Below are 20,618 nucleotides of genomic sequence, written 5' to 3'. Positions count from 1 at the left end.
GAGAACAGTGAAGACATGTCCCTGATAAGGTGTTTGGAGGAAAAAAGAGATTTTAAAAGACAACGTAAAACTGTGAGAAGAAAACTTTAAGTTACTCCATTAAAAAAATTTTTTTTTCATCTCATGATTTCATGATGGGTATTTGTGCCAGTTTGTTTCCTGGTCTTGTAAAAAGCATCTGACTTTTGTCTTTTCGGTATACAGGTCTTTGAACCTTAACACATGTGCACCCAGTACGACAACCAGGACACAAAGCAGGTTCATTACCCAGAAGAAAATCCTCATGTCTGCTGTGCTCTCGGAGACACAGCCTCCATTTCTCCATTCAGGAAACAATTCCATTTATAATAGCATCAAAAAGAATAAAATACCCAGGAATAAATGTACCTAAGGAGGTAAAAGAACTATACTCAGAAAACTGTAAAACATTGATGAAATGAAAGACAATACAGACAGAGAGATACACTGTGTTCGTGGGTTAGAAAAATTAATATTGTTAAGATGACCACACTATCCAAGGCAATCTACAGATTCAGTACACTTCCTATCAAATTACCAATGGCACTTTCCACAAAACTAGAACAAAATTTTTTTCATTTGTATGGAAACACACAAGACCTGAAAAAGCCAAAACAATCTTGAAAAAGGACAGAATTGTAAGTATCAATTTCCCTGACCTCAAACTATACTACAAAGCTACAGTAAGCAAAAGAACATGGGACTGGCATAAAAACAGACACATAGATTAGTGGAACAGAATAGACAGCCCAGAAACCAACCCACTCATCTATGGTCAATTACTCTATGACAAAGGAGGCAGTAATATACAATGGAGAAGAGAGTCTCTTCATTAAATAGTGCTGGGAAAATGCTATTACATATAAAAGAATGAAATTAGAACAATTTTCTAACACCATATACAAAAATGAACTCAAAATGGAGACAACACAGTCTCTTCGGTAAATGGTGCTGGGAAAACTGGCTATTACATGTAAAAGAATGAAACTAGAACATTCTCTAACACTATATACAAAATAAACTTAAAATGGATTAAAGACCTAACTGTAAAACCTGAAACCATAAAATTCCTAGAGGAAAACAGAATATTCTTCAACATCATAGCAATATTTTTTTTTTGATCTGTCTAATAAAGCAAAGGAAATGAAAACAAAAATAAACAAATGGGACCTAACTGAAGTTTTTGCAGAGTAAAGAAAACCACTGACAAAATGAAAAGACAACCTACTGAAAAGGAGAAAATACTTGGACACAACTGAGCAACTTTCACAAGATATGAAGACAACCTAAGTGTATGCCTATGGATGAATGAGTAAGATACTATGCATACACACAATTGAGTATTATTCAGCAATAAAACAGAAGAAAATCCTGCCATTTGTGAGATAAGAGTAGACCTTGAGCTATTATGCTAAGTTGAAATAAGTAAGACAGAGAAAGACGAAAACAGTATGATCTCACTTATATGTAGAATCTAAAAAAGTCAAATTCATAGAAACAGAGAGTGAGGGCAGGGACTAAAGGAAATGGGGAGAGCTGTCAAAGGGTGTAAACTTTCAACTTTAAGACGAACAGGGTCTGAGGATCTACTGTGAAACATGGTGACTATAGATACAACACTGTGTTATATGTTTGACATTTGCTGAGAGTAATCCTAAATGTTTTAACCACCAAAAAAAAAGGAATGATGTGAGGTTAACCCTATTGTGATAATCATTTTGAAACTGATAAGTGTATCAAACCATTACATTGTACATTTTAAACTTACACAATGTTAGTTGTCAATTATATGTCAATAAAGCTAGAAAACAAATAAAACCAATAGTGATGATGGTTACATAACTGAATATTCTAAAAAAAAACACCAAAAACCTGTATACTTTCAATGAGTAAACTATATGGTATGTGAATTAAATCTCAGTGAAGTTCTTCTCCAAAAAATCAACTAGACCAATTTTTTTTTTGGTATTATTAGACTGTCTTGCTTACTGTAACATCAAGGTTTTTTATCTGTACTACACGTACTTCCAACTTTATCCTTCTCTTCTAAAATTGGCTGTTGTAGTTCCTTTGTTTTCCTGTAAAAAGTTCAGAATCGCTTGTTTGTACCTACAAAAAATCCTGCTGAGATTTTAACGGGAAATGTAACAAATCTATATATCAATAAAAACTAGCATCTTTACTATGCTGTCTTCCAATTCATGAATATAGTATGTCTCTCAACTACTTAAGTCTTTGCTTTCTTTCATCAGAGTTTTATAATTTTCAAGAAATTGATGTTATATTTTGTTAAACCTAAAAATTTCATTTGGGGTAGGTATTATAAATGTTCTTTTAAAAACTTTTTTGGTTCCCAACTATTCATGCTGGTATACAGAAATACAATTGATTTTCATGTGTTGATCACATACTAGGACCTTGGTAAACTCACTTAGATCTAAGTTTTTGTTGTTTTTTTTTAAGATTCCTTGTGATTTTCTATGTAAACAGCCATCTAAAAACCAAACAGCTGTATTTCTTTCTTTTAAATCAGTATGCCTTTTTTTTTTTTTTTTGCTTCATTACATAGACTAAGACTTTCATCATAATGTTATAATAAGATGTTAAGAACAGACATCCTAAGCTTGTTCCTAATCTTAGGAGAAAGACATTTCCTCCTTCACTATTAGGCATGATATCAGCTGTAGGTTTTTGTAGATAACTTTATCAGCACCAGATCTTCACCAGAGCTGATCTGGCACTGCCTACTTGTCTTTAGTTAAAATGCAAGAGCTGCCACCAATTCTGTATCCTATTTGACACTAACTTCATGTCCTTACTGACCATCCCTGCAGCTCCAAGCTCGACTAAAGCCACAACTCAAACTGCACACGCTACAGGCAAGAACAAACTGAACGACACTCACCTTGGGCTTCATCTTCTAACTTTTCTTCCACATTATAGAATTCCCAGGTTCCTATCCACCGTGAAATCACCAGCATTGAAAATCAGCAGTAAATATATTCCTATTACCAAACTGGAATGCATATGAGGGGATACATGCATTGTGCCTATGCAGTATGTGGGCCCAAGGAGTTTAGAAGTTCTTGATCTAGTATTAAAAGTTAGACATTGTAATGCAGTCTCTCATAGAAACCAGGCTATAAATGGTTAGTTAGCTATTAAGTTAGTTCTGTGGGTTGGCCTGAAAATTTAGCCATCATGTGTAACAGTATTTCCATGGGAAAACAAATTCCAAACACTAAGAAGTTGACCTAAAAATGAATCTGGTAAACAAAACCTATCCCAGAAATGAAAAGTGTTTGTTGTTTTTTATGCTAATCACATATATAGGGAACAAGTCCACAAAACAGTGGGAGACAACTTATCAAACAAAAAAGGATACACAAGCACCAACTACTATAGAAACTTCAATCTAAAACTGATAATCTAAAATAAAATTTAAAAGTTAAAATGATAGCTGATCAAAATATGGGTATATTGATACAATAATACATGCGGAGAGATGGGAACTGAAAGTACAAAAGTTATGTGACTTATGCTTATACACAATCCCAAAGCAGTACTGACAACTTTTGGTTTTAAGTGTCTTTGTAAGTGGTTGGCTATAATAAAGTAAATTAATAGATAAAATCTGTAGATATGTGTGTATATATACACACATGTATGCTGCTGCTGCTAAGTCACTTCAGTCGTGTCCAACTCTGTGCAACCTCATAGACGGCAGCCCACCAGGCTTCCCAGTCCCTGGGATTCTCCAGGCAAGAACACTGCAGTGGGTTGCCATTTCCTTCTCCAATGCATGATAGTGAAAAGTGAAAGTGAAGTCGCTCAGTCATGTCTGACTCTTAGCGACCCCATGGACTGCAGCCTACCAGGCTCCTCCGTCCATGGGATTTTCCAGGCAACAGTACTGGAGTGGGGTGCCATTGCCTTCTCCATATACTTATATATACAGATATATACTCACAATATATTAAACAGAACATGATCACATTTTATGAGGAAATATTCTCAAAGATTTTGAAATTGTTAGAAGTCTCACAATTCAAGAGTTATATTCTCAATGAAACAAAATGGATTCTTACGGTCCATAAATCTTTAATCTTCAAATCATTATTTTTGTTGCAATATATACTTAACTAGAACAAACATTTGAAGTGAAACTTTTTACACTACTATGTCCACCTTTCAAATAATCAAAAATACTCCGTGCCTTACAACAGACGATAATCTGATACGACTTAGGGACACATTACAGCCTCATGAGCCCGCGGTACCAACATTTTACCATCGTCCAATAACTGTCATGAACTTAAAGGTATATCCAGTTTAGTGCTGCTTTAATTTTGCTGGCGTTTTGCCTAATAATTCAGAGTTCTTTCTCCTAAATTAGCAGTAATAGAAATTATGACAGGTTTTTGGCTTCCTTCACTGCATTCTGTCACATTTAACTTCTGTTCCAAAATAATTCATTTTCAGATGCATTTTTCATTATTAACACTTAATGAATGCTTGGCTGAAACCGTCATGGGCTTTAAAATGATATTAAACTATAACCACATTTTAAAATATCAGCACTACAGTCAACAAAAATCACACAGACATCAGATGTCTGGAAACAGCACAGTTTACATGATACTGACAAAGCTGACAGATATTGGCTTGTAATTGTAAAAGGTATCGAAACAAATACACAATTTATAAATTCACAGTCTGCCAGCCTGAAATTATGGGATTCTTGACAAAAGTTTTGGGCTTCACAGTACTTCTGATTTTACTAGAGTAAGAAACTTAATATTATTAATCTGTACAATTTCAATTTTGTATAATTTTAAAATTATGTTAAGTAAGGTATTTTGTTTAGTAAGGCATGGCTATTGGCTAATTTCAAGGCTGATGATGAATAAAACTTGTTTTTTGTTTTTAACAAGACTAATACTAAAGATTAAAATTCCTGTCATAAAAAACAAATTCCCAGAATAAGTTAGCTATCTGCAGACTACTACTCCTTTCATGTAACTTAAGAGTTTTCCACCAGGAATAGATTGTTTCATGGTTGTGTGCATGTGTGTGTGTGTCTGTAGCTTATATTATACTAAGAAAACTTGGAGCTCTATAATGATGCTGACAAGAAAGAATGCTAACCCCTTTCTCAAACAAAACTCCAGAGGATAGCTATGCTGGAATATTATATCCTAAAAATATGAAATGCTATATAAATATTAAAACCTAATTTTCTAAAGTAAAGCTTGATTCCAGAGCCAGAAAGAATCAATTAACATGACATGAATAAATATTTATATGATCATCATCAGGACCACACAATTTGAATAATTTCCCTCAAAACAGTCACACAAAGGAAATACATAGTAAGAAAATATAAATAGTCTGAGATAATAAAGGAGGTACATTTGATCAGAGAGGTGTAACTGCCCCCTAGTGACAGAATACTGTAATACTGAAAACTTCAGAGATCATCCAAGAAAACCTACATTAACATAAAAGTTGGAAATAAGAATGTTTATAAATTGATTGCTTCCAAAATTTACTTTTTACTCACTGATCCATTCATTACTTCACTTCATATGTGAAAACAAGAATCACTTAATCCTTCAATACAGTCTCCAGGGAGAAAGATGCAGAAATAAACAAATACATAAATAGATTGTGATGCGATGAAAGAAATGAACAGGATGCTGTGATGGAGAAAAACAGATTCAGGGTAATAAAAGAACTGCTATTTTGGACTGGGTGGTTGGGCAAAGTCCCTCTAAGGAAGTAACATAAACTGAGACCAGAAAGATGAAAAGCAACACATAAAGGATTTTTCAGGAGGGAGAGGAAGTGTCCCGGGCAGAAAAAAGCATCAAGTGGACATACAAAGTCTTCAAGCTAGAAATTCTAGGTGAGTTCAGCTCTTGATAAATGGCCAGTGTGGCCAAAGCAACAGAAAGAACAATGAGAAGTGGGAGAGAAGAGGAAGGGCAGAAGGAGCCAGGTAATGCAGAGGCTAGCATAAGGAATGTAGATTTTATCCTAAATGAAATGGGAATTTATTCATGGTTTTTAATCAGAGGATCTGTCTTATTTGCAATATGATGAATGACCCCAGATACTGGGTTCAAAAGCAGAAGCAGAGAAGTGCAGCTCCTGGAACACGTTAAGCGGCAGCCCCAGGCAGTGACTGCAGAAACAGTGAGAACAGGACCTACTGGAGATAAACAGAGCACATCTGAGAGGAACTGCTGATGGCCTGAAGAGAGGATGCGGAAGAAGGAAGAATAAAAGATGCTCTCCAGTTTCGGGTTTGAGCACCTGAGAGATGCTCATTGCTGATAGTCAAGATCCTCAGAAGGGTAAGTTTCAATAAGGCAGCGGGGGCGGGGGGGGGACGGAATCAAAATCTGTTTAAATATGACAACTTTTTCCAGTTCAGTTGCTCAGTCCTGTCTGATTCTTTGCAACCCCATGGACTGCAGCATGCCAGGCTTCCCTGCTTCCCTGTCCATCACCAACTCCCAGAGCTTGCTCAAACTCATGTCCATCGAGTCAGTGATGCTATCCTATCCAACCATCTCATCCTCTGTCGTCCCCTTCTCCTCCTGTCTTCAATCTTTCCCAGCATCAGGGTCTTTTCAAATCAGTCAGCTCTTCGCATATGTGGCCAAAGTATTGGAGCTTCAGCTACACCATCAGTCCTTCCAATGAATATTTAGGACTGATCTCCTCTAGGATTGACTGGTTTGATCTCTTTGCAGTCCAAGGGACCCTGAACAGTCTTCTCCAACACCACAGTTCAAAAGCATCAATTCTTTGGCACTCAGCTTTCTTTATAGTGCAATTCTCACATTCATACATGACTACTGGAAAAACCATAGCTTTGACTAGACAGACCTTTGTTGGCAAAGTAATGCCTCTGCTTTTTAATATGCTGTCTAGGTTAGTCATAGCTTTTCTTCCAAGGAGCAAGTGTCTTTTAATTTCGTGGCTGAAGTCACCATCTGCAGTGATTTTGGAGCCCAAGAAAGAGTCTGTCACTGTTTCCATTGTTTCCCCATCTATCGGCCATGAAGTGATGGGACCAGATGCCATGATCTTAGTTTTCTGAATGTTGAGTCTGAAATAACTTTTCACTCTCCTCTTTCACTTTCATCAAGAGGCTCCAAGAAAAGATATAAAGTAGGAAGTTGTGCAATCTCCAAGAAAAGATATAAATAGGAAGATGAATCTCTAAGTCCAGGGCTCAGAGGGACACTGTGAGCTAACAACAGTCTATGGACATCTAGGTGGGATTTAACGCCACAGAAGGGATAAGATCACCCAGAGAGAAACCGCAGACACTCTGAACTAGGCCAATCTCAGCTGTGTACAATGTTCACCTGTTGAGTAAGACTAGAACAAGGGCAATATTTAAAGTGTCTCCTGTATTCAGCTTTAGAAATGAATGAAATAGCTGGCCCTGCATACCTGCCAAGTCGCTTCAGTCATGTCCGACTCTCTGCAACCCTATGCACTATACCCTGCCAGGCTCCTCTGTCCATGGGATTCTCCAGGGAAAAATACTGGAGTGGGTTGCCATTTCCTCCTCCAGGGGATCTTCCCGACCCAGAGATCAAAGCTTCGTCTCTTATAGCTCCTGCATTGGCAGGTGGGTTCTTTACCACTAGCTCCACCTGGGATGCACAGTTGTCCCTTACAATGTTGTTATAATCTCTTCTTTATAAACATGGTAGTTCAGACTTCTTGATTTCATTTCTTCCATTTTTATTCTAGAAAGTGACTTAGGCTTAACTCTTATCTTTTGTGAGCCTAGTTTAGCTTATCTCAAATTTATATTTACATGCCCAAAATTCTGGACACATTAGGATCCTTGATCTTTAAAGTATCTCTTCTATGTCCATGTAAACAAATGCAGAATTCTTATTGAATTACTAAAGACTGTGTTGGCATTAAACTTTAGGTACTTCTAGGAAGTTGGGGGGAAAGGACTCTTTTAGCGTTTATCTCTGTGTTAAGACTATGGGAAGTAACAATTTTTTAACGTGTTTTAAAAATTTGTTATAATGAAAAATGAACCTGTAGTAATAACTATGCTAACAAGAATAGCTAACATTAATTTAGCCTTGCTTAGATAACCTCATTTGATCTCTAAGCAACCTAACAAAGTACTTAAGTACTAACATTATTTCTATGTTACCCTTAAGGAGACAAGGTATAAAGAGGTTAGAGATCTAACTGAAGGTCACAAAGGTGGCAAAGTGACAGAGCTGGGAAGCAAACACAGGCAGGAACTTCATTCTTAACATTCCAGGCAACAGCTTTCCAAAAAGAAAAAATATATATTTTAAATTGTGACTCATAGTATGAGTCCCATTTTACATTACAACCTGGTATAACATATACTTTGTACAATAGCTAAACAAGCATTTCATGGAATAATACAAAAGATGGTGTTTTTATATTTTCTTTTTAATTACTTTAACTGCTGAGAGCTACTAAACTGATTATATGACTAATGGTTGCAAACTGCAATGTGAAAAACAGTGTTATTGCAATATATAGTCATGAATAATGAAAGAAAAAATACTTTAAAAATTTTAAAGTACTTTTAAGTATTAAGGTCAAAATATGCTTTTATTTCAAAGAAATGGAAAGCAACTTATGAAAATTATCTACTGTAAATAAAATATTTTATATTATTTTGACCAAAATGTAGCTCCATGTAAAACAGAGATTAAGAGCCCTTCAAATAAATGTTTAAAATTAATTTTCATTTTCATTAGTTTTTTTGGTCAAACAGCACATTTAAAGAGCCTTTCCTAATGGCTAAAAATACCTCATCAGAAAAGCAGACAAATAATCTGAGCAATTAATAAAACAATTTTACTAAGTAATTCTTTCCCTAGGAATTTACCACAAGGAAATTACAGAACACAAACATAGAAAAGTACTCTTGGGGATGTTCACCTTAAGGGTATTTGTAATAGCTGAAAAATGGAAGTCATCTAAATGTTCAAAGAAAGAAATGGATTAAATATACCATGGAATTAAAAGCTTCCCTCCTGCCTCCCTCCTACCAGTAGGTAACTACTGATATTTGTTTTCAAGACTCCTTCCACAGTTTTGTTGTTTTTTTTAATGGAGTAATATAGTATCCCCTTGCATGACTAAATATCAGTCTTCTATCAATGGGCATTTGCTTCTTTCAAATCTTTTGCTCTCACAAATAACTCTGGAGTAAAGAGTCTAGTATATATGTATTTTCATAAAGCTGAGACTTAAGCTGTGGAGAAATGTATAAAAACAGATTTACTGGATCACAGCCTCCACATTAGCTGTTCCAGAACACAAAAGTTTAGCTTTCTCAAGGACAGCAAAAACGTGCTTTACTTCTTTAATGTACCCTCACACACAGTGGTAACAAAGTCCACACACAGTGATGTACAAAGGCCAAAGATCATCCCCACATACATTCCTTCAGCTCTCTGAACTTTGATAACAGCTGATTCAACATCTTTGTCTAGTAAGTCTAATAGCTGGGACTCCTCGGGGACAGCTTCTATTGACTGCTTTTCTTCCTGAGTATGGGCCATACTCTCCTGTTTCCTTGGGCGTCTTGAATTTTTTATTGCACAGTAGGCATTTTAACTAATATAATACGGCAGCTCTGGAAATCAGGGCTCACCACTGTCTCCCCTAGGTTTGTTGCTGTGGCTGGCTTTTTGGCGGTTGTTCTTGCAGCTATTTGTTTCTTTAGTGACTTTCCCAAACTAACTCTGAGATCTGTATTCCCGGCAGCATGTGATCAGCGATGTCTCTGTTCAGTGAGCTTAGTGATCAGCTAGATCACTATCTGGAGATTTCCTTCAGGGCTTTGAACCAGTAAGGCTTCTACCCTCTGCTGAGGAGCACAGTTCATGATTAGGCACACCTTCAACATTCAAGTACTCTGCATGTCTGTCTTGGCCTTCACCTGCATGAGACCCTCAAGGTCAGCCAGAGAGGCACAGATGGGAGACTAAGGCCCTATCGGGTCTTTTCTGGGCATAAATACAGTCCTGCATTTGTGCATGGCCTTCAGATCCCCAAAGTATTTCAAAGCCCACTACAGACATTTCATTCCCCAGATTTTTCTTTTAGGCTTTCTGGCCAGGCTCCTGTTTGCTCCAAGGGGCATCACAGCCTCAGGCAGCACAGTGTTAAACAACTGCAGGTCATTATTTCAGATGAAAGTCCTAGGGACAGAGCCTCCTCACAGAGCAATCTCTGAGGCAAATCGAATAACAACTCCTTGGAATGGAGCTTTTCTGAGAAGCTGCAAAATAAGTGATGACATTCTAGAGAACGCTTCTGAGGAAGTCAAATCAGTTTGTTCCTCCAGTGGCTTCAGGGCTGCCAGTTTTTAAGGCTATTGCTGAACAGGGAAGAGGAGGAGAGCAGACCAAGTTAAAATGCCACAAATTCTACTGTTCTTACCAACATAGCCACTGTGCTAAGCACTTCACTTCCAATATACTACTTAATCTTCAACAATCCTATGATGTTAGAACTATTACAACCACATTTTACAGAAGAGGAAACTGAGGCATACAGATATAAAGCAGCTTGCTCCAGGTATTATGGCTAGTAAGTAACAATGTTGGTTTATGAAGCACAATTTGTCTGATTCCAGGGTCTATTCTCAATTACTGTGCAGTGTATTACTTTTCATTTGTGAGAGAATAATTCAGAGAAACCAAGCTTAGTCAACTAAGTGTTGCTGAATATGAACTCATGAGGGAACTCAATTATATATAAACTTTACAGAATATATATAAATTATCCATGGGTTCTTTTCCATAAATCAGTCAATCTATGGTATGGATCTGAATCATGTAAATTCAAAAGGATATCTGCACAACTTCCCACTCTCCCTATACAATCAGGACATAACATATTTTAACATTTCTACAGAATTCTGAAACTCAGTCCCAGCCAAGAACCACCACTTTAGAGTAAGAAATCCCTTAAAACTAGAACTATAGCAAGTATGTCATCACCTAATTTCTGTAACAAGTGTTCACAAAGGAAAGACACTTCTTAAGAGAAAAATGGCTTACAGGAAAAAGCCGAGGTTTGGGAGTTAGGAGAAACTTAGGCTTGAATCTTATAAGGCCTTCTCACTTGCTACCGTATGATCCAGGGAACATTAAGTTTCTCTGAACTTTATTAGTTTCTTCACCTATAAACTGGAAGTTAAAAAAAAAAAAAAACTGCCTCTTAGAGTTGTTACAATAATAGATAACATATGCTGGAATGCAGTAGGTCCAGTTATAATTATCCCTGTAATTGACATTAGATTCAGAAATTTAGCAAATATTACTGAGTGCCAACTCTGGTTACCTGAGTGATAAGAGTCTTCCAAAAGCACACAATCTAATAAAGGGAAGGAACATTCTCTCTAAAAAAGAAAACTGAAATAAGTATTAACATAGAGATGTATATTTAATATATCATGGGAAAACGGAAGGGAAGAAATAATTCTGATCTGAAAAGAGTTTTTAAGAGTGCAATATGAACAGTACCTTGAATGAAAAATAGTCAGATATCCTCCTTGGACCTGACTGCAGACTAGTGGTTCTCAAACTTTCACATGGATCAAATCACATGGAGGGCTTGTTAAAATACACATTTCTGGGCCTATCGCAGACTTTCTGATTCAGGAAGTCCAGAGCGGGGCCTGAGAATGTGAATTTCCCAAGTGGCACTGATGTAGAGGACTACCATTCTAGACTAGAGAGAATGCTCAAGCAAAACTGGCAAGTGACATACAGTGTATCCCTGAGCTCTAAGATGGCAGGTTCCTGGATATGGGCTTTCTGTGAGTGGTTAAGGAATAAGGTGAAAAGTCTAGGAGTGAAAATTTCCTAAACAAAACACCTCCTTAATAAGAAACAGATTAACTACCCTTTCAAGGAAGGTGAGCTGACAACCCTGACTGTATAGTGCATGCGTGCTAGGTCACTTTAATCATGTCCAACTCTCTGAGATCCCATGGACTGTAGCCGGCCAGCCTCCCCTGTCCATGGGATTCTCCAGGCAAGAAAACTGGAGAGGGTTGCCATGCCTTCCTCCAGGAGGCTTTCCCAACCCAGGGATCAAACCTGTGTCTCTTACGTCTCCTGCATTGCTAGCAGGTTCTTCACCATTGGTGCCACCTGGGAAGCCCACGTAAGCCACAGAGATCTTCAATGTATGGTGATGAATGCTATTTGGACTTACTGTGATCTATATCACTTTGCAGTACATACAAGTATCAAACCTTTATGTTGTATGCCTGGAACTAATATATTAACTACATCTCAATTAAAAAGTAGTAAGTAAAATAAAACTCGCTTAAAACAAAAAGAATGCGTAAGTTCAATGTAACTAAGAAAATACCAGTCTGGGAATTCCCTTGGCAGTCCAGTGGTTAGGACTCTTGGCACTTTCACTGCCAAGAGCCTGGGTTCAATCCTTGGCTGGGGAACTAAGATCCCATAGCCTCTGTAATATGACATTATGACATTTAGTATCTCAACCTGGTATTTTTCTTTTAAAAAAAATTTATTTAATTGGAGGCTAATTACAATATTATGGTGGTTTTTGCCATATACTGACACAAATAAGCCATGTGTCTCCCATCCTGAGCCCCCCATCCCATCTCTCAGGGTCATCCCAGTGCACCAGCCCTGAGCATCCTGTCTCCATCAAACCTGGACTCGTGATCTGTTTCACATATGATAATATTCATGTTTCAATGCTATTCTCTCAAATCATCCCACCCTCGCCTTCTCCCAGAGTCCCTGGTATTTTTCAATTCCACACACTACTCTCAGCTTTGCATCACACATATAATCAATAAGGTAATGAGGCAACAGACTTTAGGGCATATAGCTAACTAAATGTTCAAAGAATAGATACACAGTGTCACTCTTATTCTTTGTAATTGAGAATATAACACTAAAGTATCCTGAATTTTAATAGTTCACTTCCAGTCCATGGGGTCGCTAAGAGTTGGGCACGACTGAGAGACTTCATTTTCACTTTTCACTTTCATGCATTGGAGAAGGAAATGGCAACCCACTCCAGTATTTTTGCCTGGAGAATCCCAGGGACAGGGGAGCCTGGTGGGCTGCCGTCTATGGGGTCACACAGAGTCGGACACAACTAAAGCAACTTAGCAGCAGCAGCAGCAGCATGCTATAGTTAAAATTCTTCAAAAAGAAAAAAACAAAGCTGAAACCTATTTAATAGTTTCACTTATACATTTTAAGGAATGTTCCATACTCACCAAAACCATCAATATCTAGATTATTTTCAACCACAACATCTAGCAGAGAGTCACCCACTTTTCCTTTGGTTGTTAATGTTTCACCATCACGGTTTATAAAGTTGACTGTTACTTTATCTTCTGAGCTGGAAAAGGAAACAGTTCTTTATTACTTTCAGTAATTTCAACATACTTTAAAATAGCTGCTTGAAGAACCCGTAAGGTGAAATAATTAGGCTGTGTGTGGGTCTGTGTGCATACAAATATGCTCCTTTATAGGATTTTCTTTTCTTTCTAAAGTTCATTTGGGAAGGAGACACCAGAAATCAGAGGTATAACTATCTACCCACCAACCGGAAGGGAAGTTCTGCCACCCTAAGGGGAATAGCAAGTACGTCACTATCAAGGCCACCTGAAGTATGTCTTCCCAGTGGTCACCATCAGTCACAGTTACATGAAATCATTAGCAATCATTATCACTTGTGAAGTCTGTTTTGCTCTCATGCAGATCCTCCAAAAACCAACATCTCTATGAATGTGTCCCTAAAAACTAGATGAGGGCTATGGAGAGCTTTAAACACAAATCATGCTATTGATAAGGCAATTGTTACGCAAGTGTCTGACAGATACAGTCACCAAAAGGCAGCAGATTGATAGCTTCGAGTAGTTGAACATTTCATTTTGGCAGAAAACCAAAGGTACTAGAAGAAGGTTTCCTCTGTTTAAATCTGCGGGAAGATAAATATAACCCTCCTTATATATCTCATTAGTATAGGATATCTATCAGTCAGTCATCAAACTTATTTACATTTCTTACCCTTCTCTCAAACATGAGTCCAAATTTTGGGAAGAGAAATCATACTATCAACTAGATAATACCCTCCCACCATTGGTTATTTAAATTTTTACTTCATAATTGAAAAGATGTACTTCAGCTTAAAATAATTAGTTGTAATTTTCACCACTCCCAATAGACAGTCATAGTTCATCAAAGAAAACTGTTTAATGTAAGTAAAACCTAGAATTGTATAATTTCAGAGCCATAAATATCATACAAATTACCAAGTCCAGTCATCTCATTTCACAAAAAAGGCAGCCTTATCAAATAATATCTTCCCTGATAACTCAAGGCAAAAAAAAAAAAAGATTCTATTAAAAATTGATCAGAATTGTGTTGAGAAAGAGAGAATGTCCCTTAAATGGGCCTGTACTCTCCAACTTCTTTTCACAGGGGAAAAAAAAAATGCTTTAAAGCAAGTACTCCCAAACATGCATGATTTTCAACTGGTATTTTTTCAAAGAAGAATGACTAAGAATGAAGATACATACTCTGGAGGCAGGGAGAGCTCGTTGGAGGTTATAAAAGGGCATAAATGAAGCAACAGTGTAGGAGATACTAATTTAGGAGATATTCAGGAGACAGAATTAAAAGGTTCTGGAGAGGGAGGAAGTAATGCTGAAATTTCTTGCCTGGGCAATGGGGAACACAGGTTAACTAAGGATTAACTTAGGAGGAGGAGTTTTGGGGGAAGATAGAAAATGGGTTCAAGTTTAGATGTGTTTGATTTAATAACAGAAAAAAACTTATGCTTCAACACATTTGAACCTTCAAATGTTTGAAAACATTTACACTCAGTTATATAAGCCTGGTTATGCTGCACTCAATATGCCAGCAAGTTTGGAAAACTCAGCAGTGGCCACAGGACTGGAAAAGGTCAGTTTTCATTCCAATCACAAAGAAAGGCAATGCCAAAGAATGCTCAAACTACCGCACAATTGCACTCATCTCACATGCTAGTAAAGTAATGCTCAAAATTCTCCAAGCCAGGCTTCAGCAATACGTGAACCGTGAACTTCCAGATGTTCAAGCTGGTTTTAGAAAAGGCAGAGGAACCAGAGATCAAATTGCCAACATCCACCGGATCATGGAAAAAGCAAGAGAGTTCCAGAAAAACATCTATTTCTGCTTTATTGACTATGCCAAAGCCTTTGACTGTGTCGATCACAATTTTCCTTTGACTGTGGAAAATTCTTCAAGAGATGGGAATACCAGACCACCTAACCTGCCTCTTGAGAAATCTGTATGCAGGTCAGGAAGCAACAGTTACAACTGGACATGGAACAACAGACTGGTTCCAAATAGGAAAAGGAGTACATCAAGGCTGTATATTGTCACCCTGCTTATTTAACTTATATGCAGAGTACATCATGAGAAAACGCTGGGCTGGAAGAAATACAAGCTGGAATCAAGATTGCCAGGAGAAATATCAATAACCTCAGATATGCAGATGACACCATCTTTATGGCAGAAAGTGAAGAGGAACTAAAAAGTCTCCTGATGAAAGTAAAAGAGGAGAGTGAAAAAGTTGGCTTAAAGCTCAACATTCAGAAAACAAAGATCATGGCATCTGGTCCCATCACTTCATGGGAAATAGATGCGGAAACAGTAGAGACAGTGTCAGACTTTATTTTTCTGGGCTCCAAAATCACTGCAGATGGTGACCGCAACCATGAAATTGAAAGACGCTTACTCCTTGGAAGAAAAGTTATGACCAACCTAGATACTATATTCAAAAGCAGAGACATTACTTTGCCGACTAAGGTCCGTCTAGTCAAGGCTATGCTTTTCCTGTGGTCATGTATGGATGGGAGAGTTGGACTGTGAAGAAGGCTGAGCGCCAAAGAATTGATGCATTTGAACTGTGGTGTTGGAGAAGACTCTTGAGAGTCCCTTGGACTGCAAGGAGATCCAACCAGTCCATTCTCAAGGAGATCAACCCTGGGATTTCTTTGGAAGGAATGATGCTAAAGCTGAAGCTCCGGTACTTTGGCCACCTCATGAGAAGAGATGACTCACTGGAAAAGACTCTGATGCTGGGAGGGATTGGGGGCAGGAGGAGAAGGGGATGACCCAGGATGAGATGGCTGGATGGCATCACGGACTCGATGGACGTGAGTCTGAGTGAACTCCGGGAGATGGTGATGGAGCCCACCAGGCTCCCCCGTCCCTGGGATTCTCCAGGCAAGAACACTGGAGTGGGTTTCCATTTCCTTCTCCAATGCATGAAATTGAAAAGTGAAAGTGAAGTTGCTCAGTCGTGTCCGACTCTTCGAGATCCCATGGACTGCAGCCTACCAGACTCCCCCATCCATGGGATTTTCCAGGCAAGAGCACTGGAGTGGGGTGCCATTGCCTTCTCCGGCTGGATCGTGTTTATGGCTGGACAAATTAAGATATGGTAATGGCTGCAGAACCCTAAAGATCTGCTAAAAATCACTGAATTTTATATTTATCAGTATATTTTATGATTTATGTTATACCTCAAATAAATGTTTTCCTAATTCTATCAAAAGTTATGATATGCTTAGCTAAAGATAGAAAATTGATGTGTCTAGTGATTATTAAATCGTTAAATCATTAAATTGTTAAATCTAGAAAACTTTATTCCCAGTTCACTAAACTGTGTACTATTATCAGAAATAAAACTTATCTTGAACATACAAATAATAATAATAATAGGAAAAACAAAGTTCCAGAAGCCAAAGGGAAATATATGTCTGAGACCCAAGAAGTCTAGAGATCTGACATCAAAAAACACCTGGTACACTAAGCGACAGTAAGCACAACAGAAAGATTTCCATAGTTTACACACACTACTGAAGGCTGGAGATTTGGGGACTGCTGCTCTTCTAGGGCACCCTAGAGCTAAGCTTTGTTATTGCTGTTTAGTCACTAAGTTGTGTCCATGGACTATAGCCCCCCTTTAAATATGTTACATAAATGTGTTCAATAAGAGTCCCAATTTATACACAATTTTTCAAGAAGGCAACCGACGTAGAAAACAAGGCATCCAGGTAGATGAACGTCAAAGACTGGAAAGTAACGAATAACCTCAGCTTGCCTTCCCCATTATCTCCTTCACAGTTCACGCAACAAAAATTTAGTGAACACCCACTACCTCACAGATTAAGGGGGAAAAGATGAGTAGGTCCCACACCCTATTCTCAGGAACTTCACAAAGAAACTAGAGAGGAACACAAACCCAGCTGGTTTTCCTTGCTTCCTACTACGGGACAGCAGGTCAGAGAGCTATTCAGAGACCTACATTATATTAAGGCTCCATCCACCACAGTGCTAAACTCTGAAATTTTGAGTTCATTTATCTCTATTGTATCTAAAGGGGATTGTGTCTTTGAGAAACAAATCTACCCAAGAATATAAAACTGCAACATATTCTGGGCAAATTTTTTTCACATCTCTTTCGACATTTAGTACACGAAACTCAACGCTGAGGGCTTAGGAGGTGGCTGAGGCTAACAGGTGGGATTTACTGAGCCCCTCAGACTCCCTGCAATATGTGTATGCTCCTATTTGTTTCTTTAATTAATCCTCTGAGGCCTACATGACTCTTAACCCCCAGTTACAGACATTAGACAAACTGGATACTAAGTGTCAAAGCCCAGTTTAAAAACCCTGGCTTTGCCAGTCCGAAGCAGGGGACTTTTTATCCGACAGCAACCAGGAGTGGAGAAGGGCATGCCATCCCACTCCAGTATTCTTGCCTAGAGAATCCCACGGACAGAGGAGCCTGGTGGGCAACAGTCCATGGGGTCGCAACGGGTAGGACACGCCTGAAGAGACTTAGCACGCACCAGAGGGAGCACACAGGCAAGCTCGGGGACAAGCGGGTGTACCCTAAATGGACTTGGAGACAGAACGTTTCCAGACCCGGCAGGAGGAAGAGGGCCCAGAAGAAAGCCCTGGCCGCGACACAAACTGGGTGCGAGGTTCACCGCGGGGCAAAGGTTAGATCCACGCCAAACAGCACGGAGAACCAGCAGCAGCAAAGTCCTGAGGGCACAGGAGGCGCTGGGACAGGGAAATCGGGGGTCCCAGGCCCCAGTTCCCGGCCAATGGACCCGAGAAGCAACTTGGCAACCGGACAAGGAGGAAGCGACCGCACGGGACGACCAGCCCGGGGACACGGAGAAGGCAGCGGGGCTGGGCTTGTGGCCCGCAGGCCGGCGCCCGGGAGAGGACGACAGAACTGGAAACCTCTGGAGGCGACGGAGGCGCCGCCACCTGAGGACCCACGAGCTCGGCGCGCCCCCGCGCGCGCGCGCGCCTCACCTGCTCTGCGCTCGCCCCGATACGCTCAGCGTCCGCGTCGGCGCCGCGCCGCCGCCCAGGCCCGGCCCTCGGCTCCCGCGGAGGCCGCCGGCTCCCGCGCGCGGTCGCGCGAGAAGCCGCCACCGGCCGGCCGTGTAGCCGAGGGCGGCGGAGGCGACTCGCAGGAGGCGGGCGGCCATAGCCTGTCGGGGAACTACGGGAGGCGACGCAGGCCGCACGGCAGCGGCCGCGGGGGCAGACTCAGCGAGTACGGGCGGGCTGACGCCGCGCGGGTCTGCGTAGAGAAGAGAGGTGCAGAGGGCTCTCAGGGCCGAGGTTCCCTCGAGGGCCTGCTGCGTTCGCCAGCGGGGACCCGGCGCGCCTTCCGGGTGACTATAAGGCCCGCGCGCCCGAGCGCAGCCCCGGCCCCTGCCCGCGCTCCGCCCCGGCCCCTGCCCGCGCTCCGCCCCGCCCCCTGCCCGCGCTCCGCCCCGCCCCCTGCCCGCGCTCCGCCCCGCCCCCTGCCCGCGCTCCGCCCCGCCCCCTGCCCGCGCTCCGCCCCGCCCCCTGCCCGCGCTCCGCCCCGCCCCCTGCCCGCGCTCCGCCCCGCCCCCTGCCCGCGCTCCGCCCCGCCCCCTGCCCGCGCTCCGCCCCGCCCCCTGCCCGCGCTCCGCCCCGCCCCCTGCCCGCGCTCCGCCCCGCCCCCTGCCCGCGCTCCGCCCCGCCCCCTGCCCGCGCTCCGCCCCGCCCCCTGCCCGCGCTCCGCCCCGCCCCCTGCCCGCGCTCCGCCCCGCCCCCTGGCCCTGGCTTTAGGGGCGGGACTCCGCGCCTTGTTTTACCTACTGACCAGGTTTTGTCTTGTTCTTGCTGCTTCGTTGGCATCTAGGCTCCCCTAGATGTTTAAAGTGAGAACACTAAACATCCCCTAGATGTTTAAAGTTTAAAGTGAAAACATTAAACTTTAAAAGATAGCAGAACGTCTGACAAAAAGATACAATAAAACAATCCCCAGTTAACTATACAATTTTTTTTTCTGCACTTCCCTCCTTCTCCTATTAAAAAAAAAGTGGGAGATGGCCATCTGGGAGTTCAAAAAACAGAAGAAAAAAGAATTACAACAGTTGTTTAAAAAGGACCGTAGGAAATTTCAACATGCTAATAGGCAAACACAAAGAAGAATAACTGACTATAAAGTTATAAAGAATCACAGCAATGAATGAACGAGGATACCGGAGAAGGCAAGTGATGTTCCCAGACTTTGAGTGGCAAATAAATGCTGGTTGAGCAGCTGAAATCCACGAGCCTGAAGAGGAAACTTTGATGAACTGAGAGCTTTTTAAAAGAGTTTTACAAAACCAGGAAGATGAATTTAAAAATACACTTCATCGTGGTTAATACGTTGTGGGGAACACGTGGGCTTTGAGGTCAGAAATAGCGATGTTCAAATCCAAGGTCTACCACTTTTCAGCTCTTGAGACCTTGGATAAATTACTCTGTTAGAGGATCAGAATCCCCGAACATTTTTACGTGGATAAGATGTTCCATTCTTCAGGGCCAGCCTGAGGGTTAGACAAACTAACCCACACGATGAGGTAAGGATGGGATAGTGCGTCACAGAGCCATAACTCTTCCTGGGCCTTCCTGCCAAAGGCTACTCTTTAAAGGTTAAAGTCAGGTGGCTCTTGCAAATATGTTAAACACAAGAAAAGATACTTGAAAGAATATCCAGAACAAGAAAGTATAGACCTGAGGAAAGCCTCTCTGGAGACAATGTACAGTGAGTATTGAACCGGAGGGCAGAGAGACCCGCAGTATATCAGCTCCTAAATTGTCTCAGTCTTCCGATAAAGACCGTGAAGTTGAACCGTCCTCAGCAAACCCTGAGAGTAGCCTGGGAGAGGAAGTTGCTTAAAAAAAAACACAGTTAATCATTTTTTTAAGATGAAATTTCCAAGGTCAGATGAATTACTTGTAGGAGAAGAAATGGAAACCAACAAATGCTCCAGAAACTTCTCAGCCCTCCTATAAATCCAGCTTGAGCTCTGCTGAGGCACTTAACAGATTTCTGCTTTGTGGGGTAGTTGTTTGTATACATACTTCCTTGTAGTAGCCCCCATGGTTCCAGGGCCTTGGCCTTGAGCATATCAGGGTTTCAATAAGTATCTGTAAATAAATGAATAGTATAATCTCCATTAG

The 20,618-nt window shown here is 40.6% G+C and overlaps 1 protein-coding gene across 1 annotated transcript in view; it reads right to left on the bottom strand.

Moving 5' to 3' along the window:
- The window catches only part of FDX1 (ferredoxin 1), a 34,966-nt gene extending 16,033 nt beyond the window's left edge, over window positions 1-18,933 (bottom strand). The window contains exons 1-2 of the mRNA XM_069554975.1: window positions 18,444-18,933; window positions 13,334-13,458 (exon numbers count right to left, since the gene is read on the bottom strand). Of these exons, the coding sequence (XP_069411076.1) occupies window positions 13,334-13,458; window positions 18,444-18,622 (304 nt within the window). The 5' untranslated portion in view covers window positions 18,623-18,933. The remainder of the gene's footprint in view (window positions 1-13,333; window positions 13,459-18,443) is intronic.
- Window positions 18,934-20,618: the final 1,685 nt, after the last annotated feature.

The sequence above is a fragment of the Ovis canadensis genome, chromosome 15, assembly GCF_042477335.2.
Source record: "Ovis canadensis isolate MfBH-ARS-UI-01 breed Bighorn chromosome 15, ARS-UI_OviCan_v2, whole genome shotgun sequence".
Classification (NCBI taxonomy): Eukaryota; Metazoa; Chordata; class Mammalia; order Artiodactyla; family Bovidae; genus Ovis; species Ovis canadensis.
This window is presented reverse-complemented; position numbering and strand designations above follow the sequence as displayed.